This window comes from Rhinopithecus bieti, unplaced genomic scaffold (assembly GCF_001698545.2).
Source record: "Rhinopithecus bieti isolate Rb0 unplaced genomic scaffold, ASM169854v2 scaffold_4655, whole genome shotgun sequence".
Taxonomy (NCBI): domain Eukaryota; kingdom Metazoa; phylum Chordata; class Mammalia; order Primates; family Cercopithecidae; genus Rhinopithecus; species Rhinopithecus bieti.
In genome coordinates, this window is record NW_016804517.1 from 1,177,009 (window position 1) to 1,203,689 (window position 26,681).

Genomic DNA, 26,681 nt, shown 5'->3' on the forward strand with positions numbered 1-26,681 from the left:
GTTGCTTAAAGCGCAGTATTGGGGTGGGAGTTACCCGATTTTCCAGGTGTTGTGTGTCTCAGTTCCCCTGGCTAGGAAAAGGGATTCCCTTCCCCCTTACACTTCCCAGGTGAGGCGATGCCTCGCCCTGCTTCAGCTCTTGCTGGTCGGGCTGCAGCAGCTGACCAGCACCGATTGTCTGGCACTCCCTAGTGAGATGTCCCCAGTACCTCAGTTGAAAATGCAGAAATCACCGGTCTTCTGTGTGGCTCGCGCTGGGAGTTGGAGACTGGAGCTGTTCCTATTCGGCCATCTTGCTCCGCCCCTCCAAATAATTTATTTATTAATGGATTGGTATTTACTGAGCATTCCTAGACGGGTGTTGACAGTTGCAATGTTTTTATTTGTTTGGTAAGACACTATTTCTGGCTTTTTTTTCCTTTTGCTTAATGACAGTATGCTTTTTAGCATCCTCCTGCACGTTGTTTTCTTCTGTAATTACTCCAAACTGAATATTTTCTAAAGATTCATAGTTTCTTTATTCTGAAGCCATTTTTGGTTGTCCAGAGGTCCTGCTGCTCTCGTTAGTCAGCAGATTCAGTGGACTGTGGAAAGCAGGGCATGAGACTGAGAAAATAACTCTGGAAGACAGAACAGTGCCTCAGGAGGTGTCTCTGGGGTTTCTTACCTCATTTATGCTGACTAACCCAGCTGCAACAGCATGATATTTTCCAGTTTATTAATTTGTAGATTGTTCCTATTTTCTCTATTGACATTTTCTTTTTAATACTCTTGTTGTGTAGGATAGAGCATTCTCTACAGTTCTTGGGCAATAATAATGGAGCTTTTGCTGGTAGATATGATGCCTGCCTGTTTATGCCAGGTGAGCAAACCTGGGTGGAAGGAACACCAGCTCTCACTGCTGACTTTGCAGGGCAGTATTTGTCTCTGCTTCTGGCTGGAAGTTCATAACTCTACTTTGGGGTTGTTTAGGCCCCATCTATATTGGTTGGTGGTGGCATGGTCTTCATTTCTAAGCCATAGTTGTAGAAGGTCAGAGAACAATTTTATTAATTTGTCTTTTGTATAAAAATAATTGTCTTTGGTCTTGTCCAATAGCAGAGTGCAGCGGGTACACTGGCTGTCCCCAGTTATTTTTCTGGGGACAGAGACACTTTTATTAATTGATAGAGATTATTACTGACATATTAATATAAGACATGATGAATTTCTAACTTGAGTTTGATGTGAAACGAAGAGATCTCTTTTCATACTATCACAGCTATCAGAACTACTATTATACAGAATTTGTGACTATTATTTTTTATTTTCTTAAAAGATTTCTAAGGATTCCAGTACTTTAATCAGGTTCTTGGTTTTGGGTTTTAACCCAAGAGAAACTGGGTGACTGGCTTTTATATTTTCTGAACAAACTTCATCATATCACTTCCAGATTTCACTATGGTTATATGTTTATGTGTCAGTTTTTTTCCCACTGGATTGCCATCTAATTTTTGATGGTAAGGATTTTTTTATATTCACTTGTGCATCTCCAGCACCTAGTGCACTACATGGTGCATAAGAGAAGTTTACTAAATCTTTTGTGAACAAACAAATGATTGCTGTTTAGCACTCTGGTAGGCTTTCTTTCTTTTTTTTTTAATTCCCTGGGTGGGGCTAGCAGAAACCTTAGATAAGCTAATTTGTGCATAAAAGAAAGTGAGAAATCCCGTTAAAAAATTACCCAAGATGAGCTTTTAGAAAACCAAGTTTTCTTCTGGATTGAAATTATAAGGGCTACTTCCATAAATGTGGGGCTATAAGCCCACCTTTGTCATGGGAATAGGGAAGTTTCCTTCAAGATGCACAAACTGTAACTGATTATTCAGCCAAAATATATTTCAGAGAGATCAGCACCTATCACACTCCCACAGGGAACAGTCTCAGAGTTAGCATAGACCCTGTTTTGTTTTATTTTTAACCCTGGGAGTCAGTTTCCGTATTGAAACTTGTACAACTTTTAATTTTCCAATAATAAAAAACACAGGTTAATGTTGAAGTATGGAAACTTAGAACTCTTAAATGAACACACACAAAAAAACCCTCTCTGTAATGCCACTGCCGCAATGTAACTATGGAGGAAGAGTTAATTTGGTATGACTGACGACATCTCATAGTTAATAATTCACCTAGATATCATGGTGGAGTTTTCTCTTAGATATAGTATTTCCAAGAAAAGATGTCCTAAATGGTCTATTCAGGGCTCTGCCATAATGCCCTTCATTTGCTAACCAACCTGGCTCACATACAATAGGCATTTATTCTGAGATGGGGTCTTTGCCTCATTTTATTTTCATTTAGGGTATGGGTTGATAATTCTTAATAGCTTTCAGATTCTTTGCATTTCAGTGCAATATAGTTCAAGGTGTTAAGTTTTATGATTTTTTTAAAAAGAGAAAGGACCTATAATAGAATAAACGGCACCTGATGCCCAGCATTCCCTCAAAGGGTGTGACATTGATTGAATGCTTTATATATTAAAAGAAAAAAAAAACCCATAGCTTGAGTAGGGATCAAGTCAAATCATTTGGTAAAAGTGAATGATGCTCATTGGCACAACTTAAAGAAACTATTTCTGGAATAACATTACCTACCTGGGGAGCGAGTTTAATTCCTTGGGGTTTTAATGTGACAGGATTCATTGGGGTGAGCTCCATCCCAGGTAAAATGTCATAGAGTTTGTCTTCTCTTTTGTCTCCTTTGGCCTGGTATCCTCGACCCAGGCCTGTGTATGCCAAATAGCCACGGCCGCCCAGTCCTCTCACTCCCGCAGCCCCTACAGGTACATTCATGTAAATTTCTAGGAATGTAAGAAGGCATTAAACTGAATCAAACCACCAGAAAATCACCCTGAATCTTACTGTAATGGAAAAGTTAGCCCAATTCACGTTGATTATTGCCCTGAAGATGGGTGGGAAACTCTAGGATTCTAATGTAATGAAACTCAACATAAGGTGAGGTTTAACATAGGTGTCTTTCTCTTTTTTGAAAAACTAGCTTCAGAAGAAAGCCTTGCCATTGATAAGTACAATACTGTTGATAAGTACCTAAGCAACTTAAAAATGTTGGGAGGGAAATTTTGCAATTTTTGTCTTTAGGTGACCTTTTCTTGATATTTTCTAATATAGACTAATAAAGACTGGGAATGTATTTATTATAACATTCCAACATAATGCAACCACTTGTTTTGAAATCAGTCTTGCATAGAGACTGTCGCTGATCACTATATTAGAAATAAATTCTGGCTTCTCTAATTATCCCACCTCCAGTGACTTATTGGAAAACAAGCATTTAGAAAGCATGCTTTTAGGTTCACCATCCGCTCTCTGATGTTCGGTCAATGTGAGGCTTAAGTTTCCATTGAGTTTCATGCATAGATTCCTTTTGATTTTTGTTTTGCCATGTTGCTACTTTGATTTTATGTTGGTGGCATAGAGATACAAAATTAAATTGATTACCCTTCATCCATGAATATCATTCATTGATTCCTTTCTTGTTAGATAGGCATTTTTTTCTGTTATAGTGGAGTTTGTTTTTTTCTACATCATAACTGGTTGACAATTTGTATTTAATGTATGGATTGGTTAATGATGTGATTTTTCATTATAAATGCATAATGTTACAATGATATAATTTATTGTCACATAGACAAGTTATCCTAAAGGAAATCCTGATTATTTAATTTGCATTAAAATTTTGGGGCAAGTAATTATGAGTATGAAACTTTTAAGGCCGTTGAAGACTAGAGCTCCTAGGATGATCAATTCAGTTATACTGAGAAATAGTAAAACACAGTAAGATAATTGTTTCTACAGTAATCTAGATGTGCCTCGTTGCTTCTAAGCCAAACCCAAGAATAGACTTAAATACACAGTTTATTTATCGAATTGCCCAGATTTGTGTCGTATTTAGAGGACAGAACTGGGATTCAGTTGGCATTAGCCATATCCTAGAAAAACTAATCTGAAGGAGCCAAAAAGGCAGGGACAAGCTAGTTGCTTGGAAATAAAATAAAGGCTTTCTTTATCTTCTAGCTTCCTTGAAGAAATGGAGCTTGGAAAACTACTCAAACATTTAGAATTCTTACAGGATTCAAATGCGAAATGTTTATTGTGTTATTAGCAGTCTGATTGGGGTTTTTTTTCTATTTGGTGTTTATTTAGTTCTCCATATACTAAAGAAATATAGTAATTTCCTTAATAATTTGGCTTTTAAGAAAGTATAACACATATTTCTTGGAGGCCATCAGATGATAACCTCTCATGTGTCTGTTAGATTATATTTATAATAATTTGTGATTTGTATATTAAGACAATGCCACTGAGTCACCATCAAATACACACGGGTTTTGCTAGTTGAGGTAATTGGTTTCCACTGGACTATACTAGTCTATTCCAGAAGTGTTGTAATGAGCCACAGATGACTGCACAATGGTGGACAAGTGATACAGAAGAAGCTAACAATTATAGAACTAGGTTTTAGTTTGTGCAAATTTTATGGACCCATGTAAAGTTTGAATCTGTGCACTAGGCTCATTTGCACAATGTTCTGACCACGTTTTTTCAATAACCAGTTGTAATGTGAAAAAAGGCTCCTATTAAAAGAAAACTATTGATATAATACTTGATTTTTAATAAAAAACATTTTCAGTGCTTTTCTCCCAGTGGACCCATCCAATGTATCTAAGGCTACTGCAATTTGAGTCATTTGAAATCTTGGGATTACTCTAAAGCAAGATGTGACTGGAGTTACCTCTAATAGAAGGGGCTCGGATAATGGCTCTGTTGCTGAGGTGTCCTTTGGTGGCTGGGAAATGAAGACTGGGAATTGCTGCATAAGCCTGGGGGGCATAGAAGACAGGAGCTCCAAGGTAGGTTGTGGTGGGATCATAAACTTGGCCCAAAGAGTAGGTATACTCTCCTTGCAGCATGGTGCCCCTTCCACCTGTGCCTCGGGTGTACCTAACATAACTGTCCTTGTCCACTGGTTTTGCTAGGGTGACTTCAATGGGGGAACCGTCCAGCACCTGTTGTAGAGAGCGAAGAAAAATCAGCATGAGATGATACGAAGATAACCAAGTGTGGCTGAGCCCTAATAACATGATTCCTTCAAAGTGTTAGACTATTTGCTATAGGTTTATTGATTGTATCTTGTCATTTTATAAGTTTGTGTTTGTATGCCAGTTGAATTTTTTCTGAGCCATTTTGTTGGTAAGATGCATAAGATGCCAACAGGTTTGACAGTGACATATTGGCCGGTGTCCATTGACATATTCATTATAAATTTATAATCTGGTTACAGTCACTGAGACAGAAACTTATGTAATATTTTTATTAGGTCATATATGTGTTTTAAATTACATATCTATATAATTATATAACTACAACAAAATTTAGTTTTGTCCTGGATGGTATAAAATCTCCATTACCTAGCACAATAAGATGAAGGTGAAAGGAGACCAATAATGAAATCTTATCAATTATTAGCATTTAGCATGGGCAGCCAAATCAGGCCCTTCCAGCTGATAGCCTACTAACTGCCTTGCTCCTTAGATCAGCCACACAAGTAAGTTTTCACAGGAGAAGAGAGGCATACTGTGGCTCTACCAAAGGAAGAGGAATCTGGGAGACTGTTGCATTGCCTGCCACAGGTTCTTCCTTGTGAAGCCACCTTTTGATCTGCCGAACAGTTGGGAACTAATAAACAGGGATGACAGTGGTCGGGAGTAGTTGCGAGTGAGAGTAGTATTGAGGTTCTCAGATCATGCACCGCTTAAAACTTGTCCTCACAAATTATTGACACAAATTTTGAGAGTGTGAACAGCTCCAGATGTCAAAGATAATGAACGTATGTAGATCTACATGTGCTACTAACTTCTATGTATTGCTTACCTACACAAGAAACAAACATGGCTCTCAACAAATTCTTGATAGATTGATGTATTTATTATCAAAGGAACAAATTATTGTCAGAAAGCATTTGTGGCTTTTTTTTTGAATAAGAATGTGATGATCTTCTGTTTTATATACAGAACACTTTTATTTAAAGTGTTTCTACAGAAATTCACATTCACAGCAGCTGAGTGTGCACCCTTACCCTCTGATTTCAACAGTGACTCAGTGGTTCCTGGATTATCGAAGTCTGCTGGACAAAGCTTGTGCTTCATGATCATCCTGACCATTTTGTTCAGCCTATGGGTCGGTTTGTCTCCAGTATTTTTTTTTTTTTTTTTTTTTTTTGAGACGGAGTCTCGATCTGCTGCCCAGGCTGGAGTGCAGTGGCCGGATCTCAGCTCACTGCAAGCTCCGCCTCCCGAGTTCACGCCATTCTCCTGCCTCAGCCTCCCGAGTAGCTGGGACTACAGGCGCCTGCCACCTCGCCCGGCTAGTTTTTTGTATTTTTTAGTAGAGACGAGGTTTCACCGTGTTAGCCAGGATGGTCTCCATCTCCTGACCTCGTGATCCACCCGTCTCGGCCTCCCAAAGTCCTGAGATTACAGGCTTGAGCCACCGCGCCCGGCCTGTCTCCAGTATTATGTATTTATCTTACTTTTTAGTAGCAGGAGCCAGTGTCAAATAAGTTAGATGGAATACTCTGATAGAATCCAGCTGATATTCAACAATCTTATATTGATGTTGATATAATTAGAAAAAATAGAACTGGCATACTGAAAATAGGGGAGGACCTTGGGTATAAGATTATTTATATCTTCTGTCTGGTCTTGAGGAAGATGAGAGACTCAAATAGGTCTCTGCTTATAGGCACTTCCATATCAAGACACATTTTGCATGGAATGATTCTTTGCTGCAAATTCAGATTTCTTGTCATAATAAATTTTGTTCTGCCTTCCTCTGTCCCATCCAAAAGCATTTTAAACTCAATATTGTATTTTAGTTATTTAGTTTAGATATTTCAAGAGCTAGGACAACATCTTATTAATCTGTATAGCCCAAGCTTAGTAAAATTTCTTTCACTTCACACACTTGGAATAAATGAATAATCATTCTGAAGCTCAATTCATTATTTTTCTCTCTGAATAGGCTTCCCTTCCTGACTTTCATAACAACCTACCATATTGGAAGCTTATATGACTTCTTCTTTTTCACCCCTATCTCCAATCAGTTCCGGGGTCCTTTGAATTTATCCCTACTGTTCTGTATATGGTTGTTTCCTACATTCCATTGCTACCTAAGTTCAAGACCTTATTTTGTCCCATTTGGGTGACTATAATAGCTTTATAACTAGTTTCTATGACATGTTTCTCTCACCTGTATTAAAAAGTCAATTCTTACTAGGCTAATTTTCCTAAATTGTAAATGTGATACATACTGCACAAAAAAAATTCAAGATCTCACCTCATCTAATAAATTAAATATAAATTTCTATATATATGCTCAAAACCATAGTTCCTAGGAAAACTTACTTTAGATTTTCCATACAACATTATAGTCAAATATAATATTAAATATATATTTAACTAAATAATATGTGTAAATATTACTATAAAATATCTAGCTGCAAAATTGGGAATAATTTGAATATGTTTCCATTGTAATTATTCCAGTGTAATTATTGGCATTTAATTTGTGATGGCTGTTCCTTCCCAGCAATCATCGTGTATACTCAGGAATGTTTCCATATAGAGAAAATCTAACTTATAGATTGTTTTCCAAGTAATAATGCTTTTATGATATTAAATGTGATAATCAATGAAGATGAAATAATGCTTTTCTTTATAGACATGTATTTAACTATGCATTAGTTTTTGCTTTGCAGTTGTCATTTTTGTATTTCAGAGTGAATATATTCTCCACCCCACCCTCCAGCACTCAAACATTTTTGAGTTTGAGTGGGCCCCTGAGGAGCTAAGATGCAAGAGGCTCCACAGTGTCTAAAGGGCCTAGGCTAAGAGATACTCCCTTTGCCATCTGGATCCACTCCCTATGGAATTCACCACCTACCAGCTCCAGCCTGCTCTCTGCTCTGGGAGACTATTCTACCTGGGGTCCTCTTTAGCCTTCTAGATTGTGATTGGATTTAGCCAATGCAGAATGCTGGTAGGAGGTTGGAGAAAGAGACAACAGTGAATTTGGGGCATTTATTCTGCTGGATCCCTCTTTGAAAGGTCACCTTGGGCTGACTGTGTCCTTTGACCAAAATCACTACTTCTTTCTGTTCTCTTTTCTTTTTTTCCTTAATGATGGGGTTTCACTCTGTTGTCCAGGCTGGAATGCAATGGCACAATCATAGATCACTGCAGTCTCAGCCTCCTGGGATCAAGAGATCCTCCCACCTCAGCCTCTGGAGTAGCTGGGACTACTGTAGTAGTCCATGCCACCATGCTTGGCTAATTTTTGTAGAGATGAGGTCTTGCCATCTTGTCCAGGCTGGTCTCGGACTCCTGGGCTCAAGCAATCCTTCCACCTCAGCCTCCCGAAGTGCTGAGATTACAGGTGTGAGCCACTGCACCCAGCTACTTCTTGCAAAGAGATCTGCTCTACACAATTCTCTCCCCTTTCAGGATTTCTATTAATTCTCCAGCCCCTTGTACCTTTCACTCCAGAGTGCTGTGAGCCCCAAATTCTGACACTGTTTTTTTGATTTCCCTAGTCCCAACTCACACTTTTGTAATTAATTCCTTTGCTATTTGTTTTCTTTGGGACCCTGGCTGATACCAGATCCGATAGGTAAAACAGTCCCATGTGCATTATGTTCCAACCAAGTTACTCCACATTTTCCTGTTCTCCAATCTTGTCTTGCTCTTCTCAAATTCTGTGCCTCTGTCTAAGACTGCTTGTCTTTCCATATTTTGATTTTTGAAATTATACCCAATTTTCATGGCTTCTTTTAAATATTATCTTCTCATATCCATGAAGATGTTTTATTCTTTATGGCCCACTTCTTCCTTTGAACTTGCTCACCACGTTGATCTCTTTTTATGATATTTACTTGACTGTACTTTGCATGTGTTTGTGTAGTTGTCTTATTCCTCCAACCAACTTTTAACTACTTGTCAAACATCTTTGATTCTTTTTGTATCCTAGCATGATAAGTGGTCTACAGAAGGTTTTAAATGTTTATTGGCTTGATATATAAATATTATATTGGCTTCTGTATACAACTCAGTAGTGAGGATATAGAAGCTTCCCCAGCCCCTACTCTTGGCAAAGTGAGAGACTCTAAGCTTTCCAAGTGGAAGATCAAACTATGAAGGCAGAATAACAGCTATCTTGACATGTTTTTAATTCATTGGCTTCTAAAATACTGCAATAAAATGATGATAATCTCTTTGAAGTAATGAGAGAAAACTGGAATTGTGAAAAACACCTTGAAATAATCTACTTCAATCTCCTCTTTCCATGGAAATTGAGTGTCAGTGCCTGGTCCAAATTAGAAAAAAAATAGAGCTAAAGTTGGATATATTAGGTACATCTCCAATTTCCATTGTATTTTCCATCATTTCTCTTTAGTAAATCTTAAATGGACTGAGGCAGCCGTGTCAGAGAAGGCTGGAGTGAGACAGACTTGCAGGACTGTGCTTTTGAATGTAATGTCCACATCAAACTTGGATGGAATCTGCATATTTTTTTCTTTGTTCTTCCTTACCTTGCCGTTTAAAGCTTTCATAGCCTCAACTGCATCTTCTCGGTTACTGAAGTGCACAAAAGCATAGTCTCGAATTTTCTTCACCCTCTCCACAGCACCTGTAAAATAGAGTGAAGGTTGCCCCATTAACAAACTTAAGAGAGCCCTGAAAGTGATATATTTTAGCACCTAGCTGCAAATAATATTGGATTTTTTCATGGATATCTCATATTTAAGAAAGGATCTCATCAAGAACATTCAACTGAAGATTTTTTTTTGCAGTTTTAAAAATAAAATTTATATTCTGACTTATTATAATTTGTTATGGATTTGTGCTTTCCACTTCCTAGATTATAAGGTCTCTAAGGGTGGGAATTCCATCTTCCTTTGCATCTTATGTAATGTAAAAGATAGTACCTTTTGCATGGTAAAATGTTTGTTGAGTTGAACTCAATTATTGATCATTTTATAAATATATATTTAGCTGATTACTTTTTTAAGTTTTATGCTTTTCGTGCCAGCAAAATGTCTTTATCTCTTTTGTCTTATGTAATTAACTTTAAATTACTTTTTAAAACTTAAATATTAGGTAACTACAATTCTGACAAGGTAACTGAGATTTAGAGTCCACACAGAGAGGAACTACAACTGTATTCACTATATCCTTATCCATTAATCTTTAAATAGAAAAGCAAAAAGAAGAAAAAGAAACTTGTTTCCGAAAGAACATCTGGGAACCAAGATAAGTTGCCTGCCTTGCTGTCATGATAGCTAAAGACTGGAAACAATGTAAATATCTACTATTCTACTTTGAGGAATGTCTCATACAGAAACACTCACACACATGTACAAGGATCATGCATAAGGGTATCAATTACAACATTGTTGAAAGAGCAAAAATAAAACAATTTAATGTCTATTTTCATGAGTGATTAAATCTGCTACATTTATACCAACACCAAGGAGTCTATAAAGAAAATAGACCTGTATGTGATTACACGGGAAGATTAAATACCTCTCTATTTTTTTTTTTCAGACAGAGTTTTGCTCTTGTTGCCCAGGCTAGAGTGCAATGGCGTGATCTCAGCTCACTGCAACCTCCGCCTCCCTGGTTCAAGCGATTCTTCTGCCTCAGCCTCCCTAGTAGCTGGGATTACAGGCATGTGCCACCATGTGCCTGGCTAATTTTGTATTTTTAGTAGAGAAGGAGTTTCACCATGTTGATCAGACTGGTCTTGAACTCCAGACCTCAGGTAATCTGCCCACCTCGGCCTCCCAAAGTATTGGGATTACAGGCATGAGCCACCATACCTGGCCCAAGATCTATTGTTAAGTTTTAAAAAGTTATAAAATAGTAAGTACAATATTATGGCATTTGTGTTTTTAATAATCCCAAACTATATATATGCACAAAATTTAAATACACTCATACAGAAAGCAAATTGAAAAGATAGAGACCAAACTCTTAACAGGGGTTACTTCAGGAATGGGGAGAAAAGTTGGGAAGAATGAAGGGGATTTTCATATTGTAATTGATGTATTTGGCATTTTACAAATATTTGCAAAATTTATTTATGTTATTTGTGTAGAAAACCCAAACAAACCATCTATTTTTATGTAAAGGAACTGCTGAACATGATAGCAACATATAAAATGAAAAGATAGTTGTACCGAGATAGTTGGATGTTGTATTTTAACATGTTGTTGGTTACTCAATTTTAAAAATAGACCTTTTGCTTAGAGTGAAGGTAAGGTGGAAATCTGTTTAACCACTGTAGTTTAGCATGCCAATTATCTTCTTTTACCCTACACTCACTTGGGTGTACCTTGAGAGTCTAGGGAGACAACATAGGATGAGACATTATTCCAGGGAAAAGAAGATGGGGAAGTCCTTTCTGTACCTATCAAAGTTTCATTATCCTCTTAGATTCAAGGTAACAAAGGTAATTAGAGCTTTTACTCTCCCACATGGTTCAATGACTAAGAATTATCTTCCTTTGGAATAATAGTGAACCTGTAACATAAGGGACAATTTAAAGACATTGTGATACTTCTCTTTACACTCCCTTCAACATTCAACCCTTGACTTCTTATGGCAATGGTTATACAGAGCAAAATTATCTGGCCAGGCTAAGGATAAATAAAGCTCTCTGAGACCATGAAGCATGGGACGTATAATTAACTGAATATCCAATATAGTCTCTTCATTCCTTTCAGTGTCACACGGGGTGATGATCATGACTCAATCCCATGACTCGTTTTTGTAATTGAGAAGAAAGACTGGCCAATGATGACCTTCACCTTTCCAGTCTTTGCACTTTTCCAGTTCATATTTCAATGTCATTCTCCACTTAGACCCCCTGGTCTGTTACCTCCCTGAGAAGAGGACCTGCTTCAGAGACTTTGTGGTATCATCTTCTCCTGGTTCCTGCCTACTGCCTTGGACATAGGAGTTACTCTATAAATACACATGGAATAAGGGAATATTATCAGTTAATTCACAACCCGACTTCTGTCATCTACACCAGTTAGGTGGCATTTCAGATGATAATGAATTTAGATTTTCTGAAATTCTGTTTGCAGATATTTCAAATTATCTTCGCTGTTGGATAATTTCCAGATGCATCTGGTTTTGGAAAATTTGATACTTAAAAATTTAGTCTCAGAAAACAGACAAGTTAAAAAGTTAGAGTTTGTGTGATAAAAGTTGGTTTTCTCTACAATAGTATTCACCACATGGCTTATTTTAATATGTTTCTTCTTTAGTGCATAGGAGTTTGTTTAGTAATTGATCCTCATTTGGCAGAGGATGAGTCCATAGAATATGAATGATCATTATTACTCAATCATCCATTAGCAAAGAAGAAAAAGATCCTCTGAAATCATGATGCAAGAAATTGAAAAATTATTGCTGTGTTTATTATCAACTTGTCAGCAACACATAAACCTGAGGAGAAATACACCTGTATGCCAAAGGAAAGGTTATCAGAGGGTCATGTTTCCCCAAGTGTGGTCCCCTGACCAGCAGAATCAGCTTTGTCTGGAAGCTTAATAGAAATGGAAATCCTTGAGCCTACCCATGATGGGCCATGCAATCAGCGATTTAACATGCACTTCAGGTGATTCTAATAGTGCTAAACTCTTGTAGGAAGATCAGATTTTGTAGAATGACTATAATTGGAAATTCAGCAGATACCCTTAGGCTACAGTGGGGAAGAACAAACCATCTTCAGATCCCAATTTTTGTTCTAATTATCATTTGTGTCTCTGAGTGGCAATATAGTATTATTCAAGCTCATCATGGTTAAAATGATACGTGGTCAAATATTTTGAGGTAATATGTAGGTTCCTCTGAGGGACCTAAACTTTAAATGGAATTTTTAAAGAGTCATTTTCCTGTTTCTTTCTATAAATTTTTCTAGGTAAGTATAGCCATGGCACAGTACATACTTTCCAAGATAAAACAAACTAGTTAGCTCTGACTTTTCCCTCTCAATGCAGCAGATGTCTGCTAGTTGTTCACCTTCAGCAATTCATATTTTTTTTTGCAGAGGGCCAGGAAGAACAAGCCACACATCATTATATAGCCCTGAGAGTTGTGCCACCAGCTGCAGACTATGACCTGAAATCTCTGGACACACTTTAGTCCCAAGAAGAAAGAGAAAGTGAGAGAGCAAGCAACAGAGAGATATGTGACGTTCATTATTTTCATGATAATTAGTAGGATCCGGGCACACATGTCTCTTCACTATATGCCAATACACAGACTGGGAAAGCTAATGACCAGGGCCTAGGAAAGGAAGCAGCCTTTTAGTAGTTTCTCATTCTAGCCCTTGGCAAAAAAGAAAAAGGGTGCTGTTTTAATTAGATAAAAATAAGAAGTATTATTCACTCTGGGAAGGTAGAAAGTCAACATGCAATGAGGGGAGAATAGTGAGCAATATTTATACACACACGTTATGGTTCCTATGTCTACAACTGCATCAACATTCAGATCTCAGCTTAGTTGTCACTTCGAAACACAAATCTTCTCTTCACTCCAAGAGTAGTCTGTCTAAGATGTATTTTTTCTGGAATTTCTTAAACTTTTTCCACACACACATCATACTTGTTGGTTCCTTCCACAGTGCCTCACACATAGGAGCTACTGAAGGAAAGACAGTTGAATGAATGAGTGAGTGAATGGAATAAAGATTGGGCATGAGAGTATTAAAGTTTTTAAGAACATGTCCTTTACCAGATTCGAGTTCAAATCCAGGATCTGCCACCTGCTAGCTGTGTGACCCTGGGCAAACCACTTAACTACTCTGGGTCCTGGTTTTCTTATCTATAAAGTAATGGAATTCATAAAGCAACCTGTATTATAGAGTTGTGATGAATAAATGACACATGCTGTGAAAGTGCCCACTGCAATACTTGGCACACAGTACGGTAGTCCGTCGTTTGCAGTTTCTAGCTTAGTCATGGATTCACAGCTGTTGGTGTGGAGCCACACCATCACACTAATATTTCAGGGAAGGCAGAGTTCTTGAGGCTGGAGAAAGATCCTTGGTGAGTCTTTCAAAATGGAGCAGTGACATCCTTACTGAATATCCTTCAGAGCAAATCATCAGCTTATCATTCTATTTATCTGAAATAGCACCCAGAGTTGGAAACAGACAATGTGAGTATGTGTAAGTGAATATTCTCAGGCGGCTTTAACATGACAGTACCATGGCCTATGCTTATTAACAACCTAGAGAATTTGCCAGGAGGCTGGGACATTCTCAGTTATGAAAGGATATTACTACTATGATAACCCTAAGCCACTACTGCCCAGAGTATGTTTAAAGACACAGTAATCCCACAAGATGATGTGCCAAAAAAGAGCAGTCATGTTTCAGAAAATTTAAAAATGAAGCTTTCTGTATCTTGGAGAATTTCAAAGCATGTCAGAAGGCTAAAGACTCTGGTAAGTTCCATAATGAAGAAATTAATTTAATTTTGCAGAATCTGGTGTTTACAAGCTTATTTGACCATGCAGCCCTTTTATCAGTAACATCTACCAAAAGATTGTAGAATTAATGTTCTGAACTGTTTTTGGGAAATGGTAATTTGCACATTGTTTCTTGAAATGCTCTACCTCTCTCAGTGTTGTAGCTCCTATATGGAGAAGAAAGAGATGGGGAGTCAATCTGATGGCTTAGAATTGATACTGAAAAGTATTGGCAAGATGAGTAGCAACTAACTATCCCCTTCCACCTTCCCTCTATTCCTTTCCCTTCTTCTTCATTTAAACGAGGTTCCTAGGATTGTCACCTTTTTACTAACGTCACAAGTGGATTCCATTAGGCCAGTGGTTCTAAACTGGGGGCAATTTTGCCCATCCATAGAGTATATTTTGCAATGTCTGAAGGCATTTTTGATTATTACATCTTGGAGGTTGCTACCGGTATCTAACAGGGAGGGGCCTGGGATGCTGCTAAACATTCTACAAACCACTGGACAGACCCACACAGCCAAGAATGATCTGTTCCAAAATATCAACAGTGGTGAGGCTGAGAAACCCTGCGTCAGACATATAGTTACGGCATGCATTCTTTATTACAGTAAATATTTATTGAGCAATCATTGTACCCCAGAGCTTAAATGTCTGAGGAAGGAGGAAACAATAAGAAGGGAAAAAAACTCTTGAAATTGATAGTTTAGTGAAGAAAATAGGTATTCATTAAATAATCACATAGATAAATATAAAATTATAATATTGATAAATATTATAGGACCATATGGCTTGATTTTCTAATCCAAAGTTAGGAACATAGTTTGAGAGGTTTGCATGCAATTATGAGATGAGCTAAATAAAAGCATTTCTACTTAATGTTATGGGAAGTCATCTCAAGCATAGGTGCTTTTAAAGAATGTTTTGAAAAACTAATCTTGTATATATGTCCTACCTGGTTTGATATTGTTGAATTCCTTTTCAATCATCTCTTCAGAGGTAGACAGCATAAGATTTCTTACATATAGGATTTTCACTGAAGACATTGTATCTTCATCAACTTCTACTTCTGGCTCTGCCCAGTCTACTGCAATAGGATGTCCCCATAACTGAATTCTTCCTGTTGAAAATGATCACAATTATGATTAATTATGTAGAAATCAGGACAACATCATCTCAGTTTATACCGATGGTCTTTTAAATTGGCCTGACCCTTGAGGTCTTGAATGAGCAAGAAGACCGTTAAAATTGGTGAGTATTGATCTTAAGAGACATTCCAAATAAATGGAGTAACTGACTAGAAGGGAGTTCTGTGTGACCAGTGACTTGTTGTAACTATTGATTATAAAGGGAACCAGGATGCGGTTTGAGGTTGAACGGAAATGAGGCAGCAGAGGGCACATTTGGCTCTCACAACAACACTCATCGGATGAAGGTAGTCACTTAAGGTAAGATAGCAAAAGGGAGAAAGGAAAAGTATGGATTTAGGGCCCAGATATAGAGTCTGACTCCACAGAACATTGAGAAGGTTACTAGGAAGAGTATTTACTGCTGTTTGAATCTGTGTTGTTAATTAGGCTAGGTACCACAATTGAGATGTTCAAAAAATGGTGTTTCGGCAAAGGTGGGTGGGGCTCAGGCATCCTTAGCTTGTTTTCTGTCCCTCACACTTGGTCAAGGCTTAGACCAGCTGTGTTCCCTCTTAATCCTCTTTCACAACATGAATAAATCTGGAATCTGGAGACTTTAAAAAAAAAAATTCCTAATTAAGAAGACAGATGACAAGCAATGGAAGAGTCTTTGATGAAAAATTTAACTCTTCTGAAAAGGGTAGTTGTTCTCCATGGCTACATATATATTTGTATTACTATAAACACATTTTATTGAGTGTCTTGTACTGTACCATCTGTTTTTCATGTGCTATCTCAGTTCCTTCTCACAGTAACCCTGTGGGGAAGTGAATGACTCCCAATTTTACAGAATGGGAAATGAGCTTTAGAGAGGATAACTTTCCCAGATCTGTTCTACTTAACCACCTCCCCCTTTATTTGTTGTTGTTTTGGTTTGGTTTTTTGGTGACTCTGCTCCTGTACCCCTACACAGTGCAGATCTTGTTGAAGTGATGAGAGGGGAGTGAGAGTCAACCCAAGTTCTAAATTTGATTGGAAATCTAGTTTGATTTTTATTCATTGTTTGGGAATAAACTTTATCCCGTAAGCAATACAAAGCTTGAGAGAACAAAGTCAGGAATTCTCAGTATTGGTAAGGGTTTATTTGTTTAATTACTACACGTGGGAAGCAATTATTTTCAATAAGAATGCATCTTTATATTCCTTGAAAAGCAGTCAATAAAAGTGTCCGTGGCACTGGCATTCTAAAACCCAAATGAAGAATAGGCATGTCTTAAGAGATAACTGACCTTAGAGAAGCTGGCTCTTGTTACCCTAGCTGTGACCATCTTGTTCTGTATTGCATTCCAGGGGATAGTTTTCTTCATTACTCTCTTCCCTTCCCCTTTTATGCTTTACCTTAGACTTTTTTTGTTTGTGTTATCCCAAGATCCCCAAGATCCCCAAGGCTCCCATGTAACTCTGGTTTTGGTAGCTCTGGTTTTGGCCAGGCTCATCCTTGGCCTCATATTGGGTGAGGTTTAAAAAATAATGAAACCTGGATTCCACCCAATGATGTACTAGAACCAGTTCTTCTCTACTTGCAAAAATAGATTATTTTGCATTTTCCTTCCAAGCTTTTAAAGGTATGATTAATCAAAATTGCATCTGTGGTATACAACATGATGTTTTGATACATGTATACATTGTAAAATGATTAAATGAAGGTAATTAACATATCTATCACCTCACATACTTTTTTTTGTGGTGATAACATTTAAGATCTACTCCCTTAGCAATTTTTGAGTATACAAATACGTTAACTATAGTCATATTATACAATAGATTTCCAGAAATTATTCATTTTAATGGAAACTTTGTATCATTTGACCAATATCTCTCCATACCTCTGCCTCCAGCCCTGGTAACCACCATTCAACACTGTGCTTATATGAATTCAACTTTTTAGATTCCACATATAAGTGAGATTATGCAATATTTGTCTTTCTGTGTCTGGCTTATTTCACTTAATATAATGTGCTCCAGGTTCACCCATGTTGTTGCAAATGACAGAATTTCCTTCTTTGTAAATACTGAATAATATTCCGTTGTAACTAATAAGCTCAGTACAGCTGTAAAATACAAAACTAACATACATAAATACGTAGCCTTTCTGTACACTAACAACAAGAAATCAAGAAAACTGAAAAAGAAATAAAGAAAACAGTCTCATTTATAATACCATCCCCCCACAAAAATACTTAGAAATAAATTTAACCAAGATGAAAGATCTGTATACTTAAAACTATAAAATATTGATAAAAAATTAAAGAAGAAACAAATAAATGGAAAAATAGCCTATGTTCATGGATTGGAGGCATTATTATTGTTAAAAGGTCCACGCTACCCAGAGCAATCTACAGATTCCATGCAATCTCTATCGAAAATCCCGTGATGTTTTTCACAGAAATAGAAAATATGATTCTAAAATTTGTATGGGGCCACAAAAGACCTTAGTCAAAGAAATCTGAACCAAAAGAACAAAGCTGGGGTCATCACGCTACTTGATTTCAAAATATACTACAAAGCTGTAGTAATCGAAAGAGTGTGATACTGACATAAAAACAGACATTTAGGCCAGTGAAACAAAATAGAGTCCAGAAATAAATCCACACACTTAAGGTCAACTGATCTTTGCAAAGATGCCAAGAACACACAATGGTGAAGGAACAGCCTCTTCAACAAATGATGTAAGGAAAATTGGATATCCATATGCAGAAGAATGAAATGGGACCCTTATCTTACAACATACACATAAGCCTAGTTAAAATGGAATAAAGATTTAAATGTAAGACCTGAAACAGTAAAACTACTAGAAAGAAACAATAAGGGAAAATTTCTTGACATTGGTCTGGGCAATTATTTCTCGGCTATAACCCCCAAAGCACAGGCAACAAAAGCAAAAATAGATGAATGGGATTGCATCAAACTAAAGTTTCTGCACAGCAAAGGAAACAATCAATGGAGGAAAGAGATAACCTAAGGAATGGGAAAAAATATTTACAAAGCATACATTCGATAAGGAGTTAATATCCCAAATATATAAATAACTCAAACAATCAATAGTAGGAAAACAAATAACCGAATTAAAAATGGGCAAAAGACCAGGTGTGGTGGCTCATGCCTGTAATCCCAAAACTTTGGGAGGCCAAGGCCAGTGGATCATCTGAGGTCAGGAGTTCAACACCAGCCTGGCCAAAATGGAGAAACCCCATCTCTACTAAAAACACAAAATTAGCCAGGTGTGGTGGCGCATACCTGTAATCCCAGCTACTCAGGAGGCTGAGGCAGGAAAATCACTTGAACCCGGGAGGCAGAGGTTGCAGTGAGCCAATATCATGCCATTGCACTCTAGCCTGGGCAATAAGAGTGAAACTCTGTCTCAAAAATTAAAAAAAAGTCAATGGATTTGAATAGACATATCTCAAAAGAAGAAATATAAATGGCCAACAGGTATATGAAAAAATGCTCAACATCCCTAATCAGGAAAATATAAATCAAAACTAAAATGAGTTATCACCTCACACCTGGTAGAATGGCCATTAAGAAAAAGATCAAAGATAATGTTTTCAAGGATTTGGAGAAATGAGAATACTTGCATACTGTTGATGGGAATGTAAGTTGGTACAGCCACTATGGAAAATAATATGCAGGTTCCTCAAAGAAATAAAAATAGAGCTACCATATGATCCTGCAGTCACCATACTGGGTATATATTCTTCCCAAATGAAATCATTATGTTAAAGAGATACCTGCATTCCCATGTTTATGGAAGCATTATTCACAATTACCATGGTATAGAATCAACCTAAATGTTCATCAACAGATAAATAGACAAAGAAAGTATCAGAATTTCATGAGCCAGTTAAAGCCACATTGGTAACTTGAAATCAGCCACAGTGGGAGTGTTAATACCATGGAAATTGGCGAATGCTACAAATCAGGGCTTTTGTTTTTTTCTCTAGGAGCTGGCTGTTAAAGATTTACCAGCTCATTACTGACCTCCAGACTGCCCTTCCCAATTCTGATATAAGTGGGCTGGATCTCAGGAGTTTTACAAGTAGCTTAGTTAATTCTAAAATGCAGCTACAGTTGAGTACTACTGCTCTAGCTTTAGTCTTCTCAGAAACTAGGACCATGAACTGCTGCATAAGGCTAAGAGAACAGACATGAGAGTAAATATAGGGAGCAGTGATTTCCACCAATATCCTTGTGAAGGCCTCTAGTGAAAGTGAGTGTTACAGAGTGATTTGAGAACACGAACTTGAAGTAAGACAAGTTCAAATGTCAGAACACTGATCCTGGCTAGAAAACATATCCTTTCTAACATCAGTTTCCTTATCTACAACCTACTATTGTTGTGAGGTCAAGAAAAGATGATGCAGATAAGACTTAATAACTTTTAAATGATGATTCAACAATACACTCTCCTCTTAATAATTTTTCCTGTTTTTGTGTATGGTTTTCTCAGAATATGCACTCTTCGAGTGCAATGGTTAGGTACTTTTTTTTTTTTTTTTTTTAGAATCTCTCATGTCATTCAGAAGGGAGCAATATATGTTCTAGATGCTTAATAAATATTTACTGACTGAGTGATTCCCAGGTATTCCTATTTACATGCCATGAAGATGAATACCCAGTATCATTAGCTAATAGATTTAGCCATGAATCACACAATTTGACTGAAGAATAGAATCATCTGGAAAACTTAAAACACCAGTTCCCTAACTTTATATTCCAGTGAGGCAGATTCAGTTGATTAGAGACTGACATGGGTACTAATATTGTTTGAAAACATCAGGTAATTCCAATGTGCAGCCTAGGATGGAAAATCATTGATTCAAATCATGGGTTTTCAAATGTGCAGTCCTGGGAGCAGTAGTATCCTGGGAGCTTGTTGTAAATGCAAATTACCTGGCCTGACACCAGCCCTACTGAATCAAGAACTCTGGTGGTGGGATCTAGCAATCTGTGCTAGAACAAGCCCTCCAGGTGATGCTGATGCAGCCTGACGTTGAGAATCACTGCCAGGACTTTTCTTCAGAGCATTCTTAGAATGCCTTTCTAGTTTCTGAGTGGGATGCAGCAACTTCGTCCTGTAAAGAGCTCAGTAAAGGTGAGATTTGTCAAGGGGGAACTGCCACTGTTTAGAGAGGAGGCAACTGGCTGAGGAGCAGTTACATCCCTTTAGACAACCATTGTCTCTGTCTCCAAGTCTGGGTCAATTAAGAAAGAAAAGTTTCTTGTTGTCTTCACTTATCATTTTTTCTCAACAGTCTCCTTGTTCTTTTAAACTAGCTTCTCAAAGGGTTGGCAATTACAGAATTCCTTTGTCGTGGGTGAGTCTGCAATGGGGTAACCCGTAGAGTGATCCAAATGGGTGATAGGTTTTGTTCTGAGATCTCATTAGAGGCGAAGGCGTTTGCTCTGGCTGGCTTACTCACCACTGTGCCTCATCTTGTTAGTTTGCTGATGAGTTAGTTGCTGACTAAAATCCAGCTGAATGAAATCCACCTGAGACTGGCTCAAAGGGCCATAGGTAAGGGAGTTGCATTGGATCATGGTGAATATGAGTAGTGGATGGGGAGGGGAGGTAGCCTCCCTATGGTGTATCCTGGACAGAGAATCCACAAGGAAAAGTCAGGACTGTGCTTGAGAATTTCTAAGCTTATCTGATAGGCCCTGGCCAGCCCAGTCAGCTTGACTTACATAAAGAAGTTCCTTTAGTGGGCCAATGTGCCATTCTCTTTGAAGAGATGGGGAAGCTTTCAGGAGGTTGAGCTTCTCCGGGATTACTGGATTGTCTTGACCCTGGAAACTGTCTTTCACCTGTTTTGGACCCTCTTTCACCTACCTACTCCCCCACACCCAAAATTATTTCACATATCTGTTTTTACAGATAATGAACAGCTTCCTACATTGAGGGAGGAAAGTGACTAATTCGGGCTGGAATACTGGAGGAAGGTTTCTCAAGAAGGTGCTGGCTGAACTGGGGTGAATGTCACAAGTGAAGGAGGGGCAGGTATTCCTAGTAGAGGATATAGCATTAGGAATAAAGGAGACAGACATAAGCATGGAAGTGTCTAGGTCATTGCGTTGTCTGTCCAGATAGAAGGAAGAGTTTTATTGGGAAATAGAAGGTAGCAAATATGGTCATAAATGACCAGGAAATGAATAAAAGGTCTTGAATAATGAAATCACATACTTAGTTCTTATACACAACAAGGAGTTATGAATATTTTTGAACTGGCCAGTTAGTGACAGACATCATTCAGCCTATAGATAGAGATTGAATTCCTACTGTTTGCAAGAAGGTATTGAAAGGATAATAGAATATTTTGGAAACATTAATCTGGTGGTAATGTTCAGGATAGAGAAGTGGGAGGGTGGGGCACATGGAAGAGAAAGCAGAGCTGGGAGAATAATTAGATCTTGAAAAAAATTACATAAGGTTTAGAATATGTGTGTTTATACTTCAGTGGTGGCCTGAGAACAGGATGGATACAAAAGACTTTTCAATGGTAGAGTTGTCGATGTTGAAGAAGAAAGAAGAATTGAAGTAGATAGCAAAATATTATATCCAGGTCACCAAAAACTATGTCCCTATGAGGAGTGTTAGTGAGTCTATCTATGGACCCGTGATTTTGATGACTTGACTGCTGGCCAGTGAAGAGTGAAGAAGTTGTGAATGAAAGACTCAACATTAAAAATATCTACTTCTGTAAAAGATTCAGCAATCTTTGGAACTGTCTCCTTTTTTTTTCACTTTAAGTTGCCTTCATGAAGGTATTATTGAAAGATCTTCCCCAAGCTAGAATCTGTCTCCTAGTTCTGAAGATATCTAGGGGGCTGATCTAGTATTGGTTTGTTTTGAAGAGTGTGTACAAAGGCAACATGAATGTAGACGTCTTTGTTGTGGTGGTTTTGTTTTGAATTCTGGTGGCTCTCTCTTAATTTTCATGAGAAAAGTTCATTCCAATATGTCCAGTCTGTCATTCTTGAAATCTTCTTATTTTAGTATTCATTTAAAAACCTGTGTAAGTTGTAGTGAATGTTGTAGAATGAGTCAAGAACCCTAAACAACTTTCCTAAGTTGATCTGACCGAGGCAGTGTTGGGGTGGATAGAGAATTTGATACTTATTCACCAAATGGGATCTATCCTGTGGTTGTAATAACTAACAAATAAAGGTGCCTTTCTAAGGAGAGCTTTTATCTCTCTTCTCTCATATTAGACAGAAATTATTAGACAACAGGGAGTCATAATGAAAGTATGTCACCTAGTTGTCACTGGAATAATGTATCACTTGAGGTTTTTATTTCTACATTGTAATGGAGAATATACCCTAATTCTAATAAGCCCGATAACAAAATCTATACACAAAAGTAACTGTGATTGATATACTTAATTTTAAGAAGACTCTTTATTCATCATAGGATTGCTGTCACTTAAAGTTCTGGGTTTGTTTAGTGCATGTAAATTACCCTCAATGCACAGAATGAATATTTTTCAAAACTGAGTCTGTGAAAACTTCAGGGAATGGAATCAACTGTGAGATAGTGAAGAAGGATAAAAAAATTTAAAATGCAACACAATGAAAGATAGAGAGCCAAAAAAATTAAAAATGCTTATTTTCTTTGTGGAGGCAGGCAGGATAGAGCAGAGAAATCTCATCTTTGAGGAGGGTATTGCTAACCTGGTAGCAGTTTCCTCCTTGCCATGGCAGCCGCTCGATGACTCTCATACTCCACAAAGGCAAAGCCTCGGTTTTTGGTTTTATCTGCAGCGCTTGGGTAGACGATGACATCGACAACACCTTCAGTAACCTTTTTCATCTCCGATAAGATTTCTTCTCTCTTTTGGTTTTGGGATGCCCCAACAAATAATCGGCAGTTGTCCACACTGGCACAGACCCCTAAGAGGCGCCCATTTCTGCAAAAAGAGCAGGGATTTTGATTGATGACAATCTTTGTAGGATTCAGGTTGAAAATGTATGGCCCTGGGCCAGATGTTGCCTGAAGATGTGGGATGTTTGGATTCATAGTGTTGAAACCATTTTTGTAGAGTTGTGGCTTCTTTTGCAAGATTATTAGATGTGTCAATATGTGCTCTACATTTTCAAAGAAAAAAGCTATTTGAAGCTGAGTAGCATCTGCTTTCTTTGGGCTAGATTTGGATTCAAGAGTTGTGAATCCTCGCCACTCCCTGGAGCAACTCTAACACTGAGGCCCCTACACCTAACCCAGGTTACTGAAGCCACCTGCCTGGCCCTGCAATCACTTGAGTTTGCAACACCTGACATTCCTTTGTTTTTGCAGCCAAAGAGAAAAGCTGTTCTGATGTGACCTCTGTTAAAAACAGTCTCTTATACTTGAACACATTTTCACATATGATCTTATCTGGCCCACACAAAAAGACTGTGGGATGGGCAGAGTAGATGTTATTTCCATTTACAGATGAACTTGAAACTCCAAGAAATTAAAAGACTTGCTTAAAATGTTATAGATTTTAAGGAATGAAACCTAGCTCTGGGATCTTAGTTACTGTTTCTTCCACTGTTCAGAGTTGCTTCTTAGCAAGTTGAGGTATATACACCTGCACTGGCAGAGTATACATTGATTAAACTATTATGGAGAACATTTGGCAAAATTTATCAAAAGTCTTAAGTGTGCACAACCTTTGACCAAATAAAGTATCTTCTGGGAATATGACCCTGGAAAATAAAAATCAGCACTAGAATTTATGTTTAAGGATATTTATTACTGCTCTTTAAAATCTCCCCCAAATTGGAAATGAGCAAAATACCTCACGGTAAAGAACTGGTTTAATGTCTCTCAACTGAGATGTTACTGGCTTTGAACTGGAGATTATCTCATTGCATACCACAGTATGTTTATCATCTCTAGTTCTTGCCTACTACGTGCCAATAGTGACCAATCAGATCATTCAAAAATGCCTCCCCACCTTTCTAAATGCCCCCTTGGGTGGACAGTACTGCTCCTGGTTCAGAATCACTGATAAACAAAAGACAGGCATTCATACCATTGCATGCTCTGCAGTCATGAAAAAGAGTAACGTAGAAGAATATTTACTGGTTTAAAAAAACCAGTTCACAATAGGCTGTTGGCTTTAAAAGCTATAAAATAAGTATATGTGAAGACCATTTTGATTAAAATGTATAGAAAATCTGGAAAGACAATAAAATGTCAACATAGTGGTTATTTTGGGGCAATGGAGTTACGGAGAAATGGTTTTAACTTTTATTACTTTATGCTTTTTTGATGTTTTCCATGTGTTACGTATTAGGCTGTATGACTTTTGTAATAACACTAAGTTATTAAAAATGGGTAAAGCATGCTTAGCAGAAATGACCCATTTGCAGTGAACACAAGCTCTCAGCCAGCTGAGTGGGCGGGCGATTGGTCTGCTATCCATGGAGCGAATGGCTCTTGGTTGTGTGGCAGGTTTTCTGACCAGGGTTAGGCCACTGTCCTAGCTGTCTCCTATGCTTTGCTGAAGAAGCAAGGACCGTGTGTCAGATCTGTGACAGGTCCATCTCAGTCAAGTAAGAATTGTGCCAGGAGCGTGGTTCTCAAGGGTAGGGAAAGGTTGATAAAATAATCTTCCAAGTTTTTTTTTTTTTTTTTAACTTCATTTTAAAAAGAAAACACCAAAACCTTATTTTCCACAGTATTAATGTATTTAGAAATTATATTATTTTGATAGTTAGGGGCTGGTCATATATCAGTTACCAGCAGGGGGAGCCTAGAATTCCATATTTTATTTTTAAACTGTTGTGGTCTGTCAGGAGCCTTTCCCGGAATTATCTGGAGACAAAGAGCCATCTCCTCTCAAAAGCTGAGGCCGCAACTTTAATGTCTCTAGAAGCCAGACATTTAGATGATGATCAGTGAATATTTGATGAAGTAGAAGCTCATATAATGATATGTGGGTGAGAAATGGTGGATAAAAGCAAATTGAAGTTTTCTTCTCTGCAACAAAAGTTCTCTCCCTGGCAGGACTGACCCAAGGCAGAGTGGAAGTAGGTGAGGTTGTCTATGGGGTGTTTATTCTGGTTTGTCTTATTCCATTTATTCTACCCCCTAATTTTTAAGACAACACTCTGCCTTTACCTTGCTTCTGGCATCCAACCTGTGCTTTAACTGGAATCCTGGCCAGTAATTTTCTCTTCCTAATTTCTGTCATATTTTTCCTTTTCTTTTCCCTTCTTCTCCTCCATCATCACCACCATAACCTTCTGCAAACATTCACAGAGCACCTAGTATGTGTCAGCACTGAGATGTATGTACATTATCTCATTTATTTTCCAATGTATGTACATTATCTCATTTATTTTTCAAAACACCTCATGAGGTAGGTATATTTTTATCTCTATTTTCCAGACAAAGGCACAAAATTCACAGAGGATACTGTTAATTATCAGTGGCCATAGGGGATTGATTGTATTCATTATTCATACCCTATGAATATTTACAGGCCCTATTGGGTAACAATGTGTTAAGTAGATACAGCAAATCCACTTGATTCCCTGCAGAGCCAATTCCATATCCATCTCAACTCAGATACCATTTTGGGAATAACCCTTAGTGTTACGATGTCCAGGTTCCATGAAAGACCAAGGAATGGGGGAACCTTCCAATTCTGGAAATTGTAAAACAATAATGTAGCATTTTATAGCCCTTTCAAAGCACTTTAGTATATATTCTTTCATATAGTGAATGCTCAGAACATCTCTGTGTTCAGGTGCCAATAATAAAAGTGATGCTCAAAGAAGTTAAAGCATTTGTCCAAAGGAACCTGGGCTGGACCCCAGGTCTCCTGATTCCTACTGCAAACAATCCTCCACATACTACACAAAGCTCTTTTGGGTCTATGGAGGCACCTGTGGGA

The 26,681-nt window shown here is 37.8% G+C and overlaps 1 protein-coding gene across 1 annotated transcript in view; it reads right to left on the reverse strand.

The window, feature by feature from the left end:
• Positions 1-26,681, reverse strand: part of A1CF (APOBEC1 complementation factor) — an 81,549-nt gene that overhangs the window by 8,915 nt on the left and 45,953 nt on the right. The window contains 5 exon segments of the mRNA XM_017868877.1: positions 2,634-2,839; positions 4,792-5,065; positions 9,646-9,743; positions 15,558-15,722; positions 23,467-23,702. Of these exon segments, the coding sequence (XP_017724366.1) occupies positions 2,634-2,839; positions 4,792-5,065; positions 9,646-9,743; positions 15,558-15,722; positions 23,467-23,702 (979 nt within the window).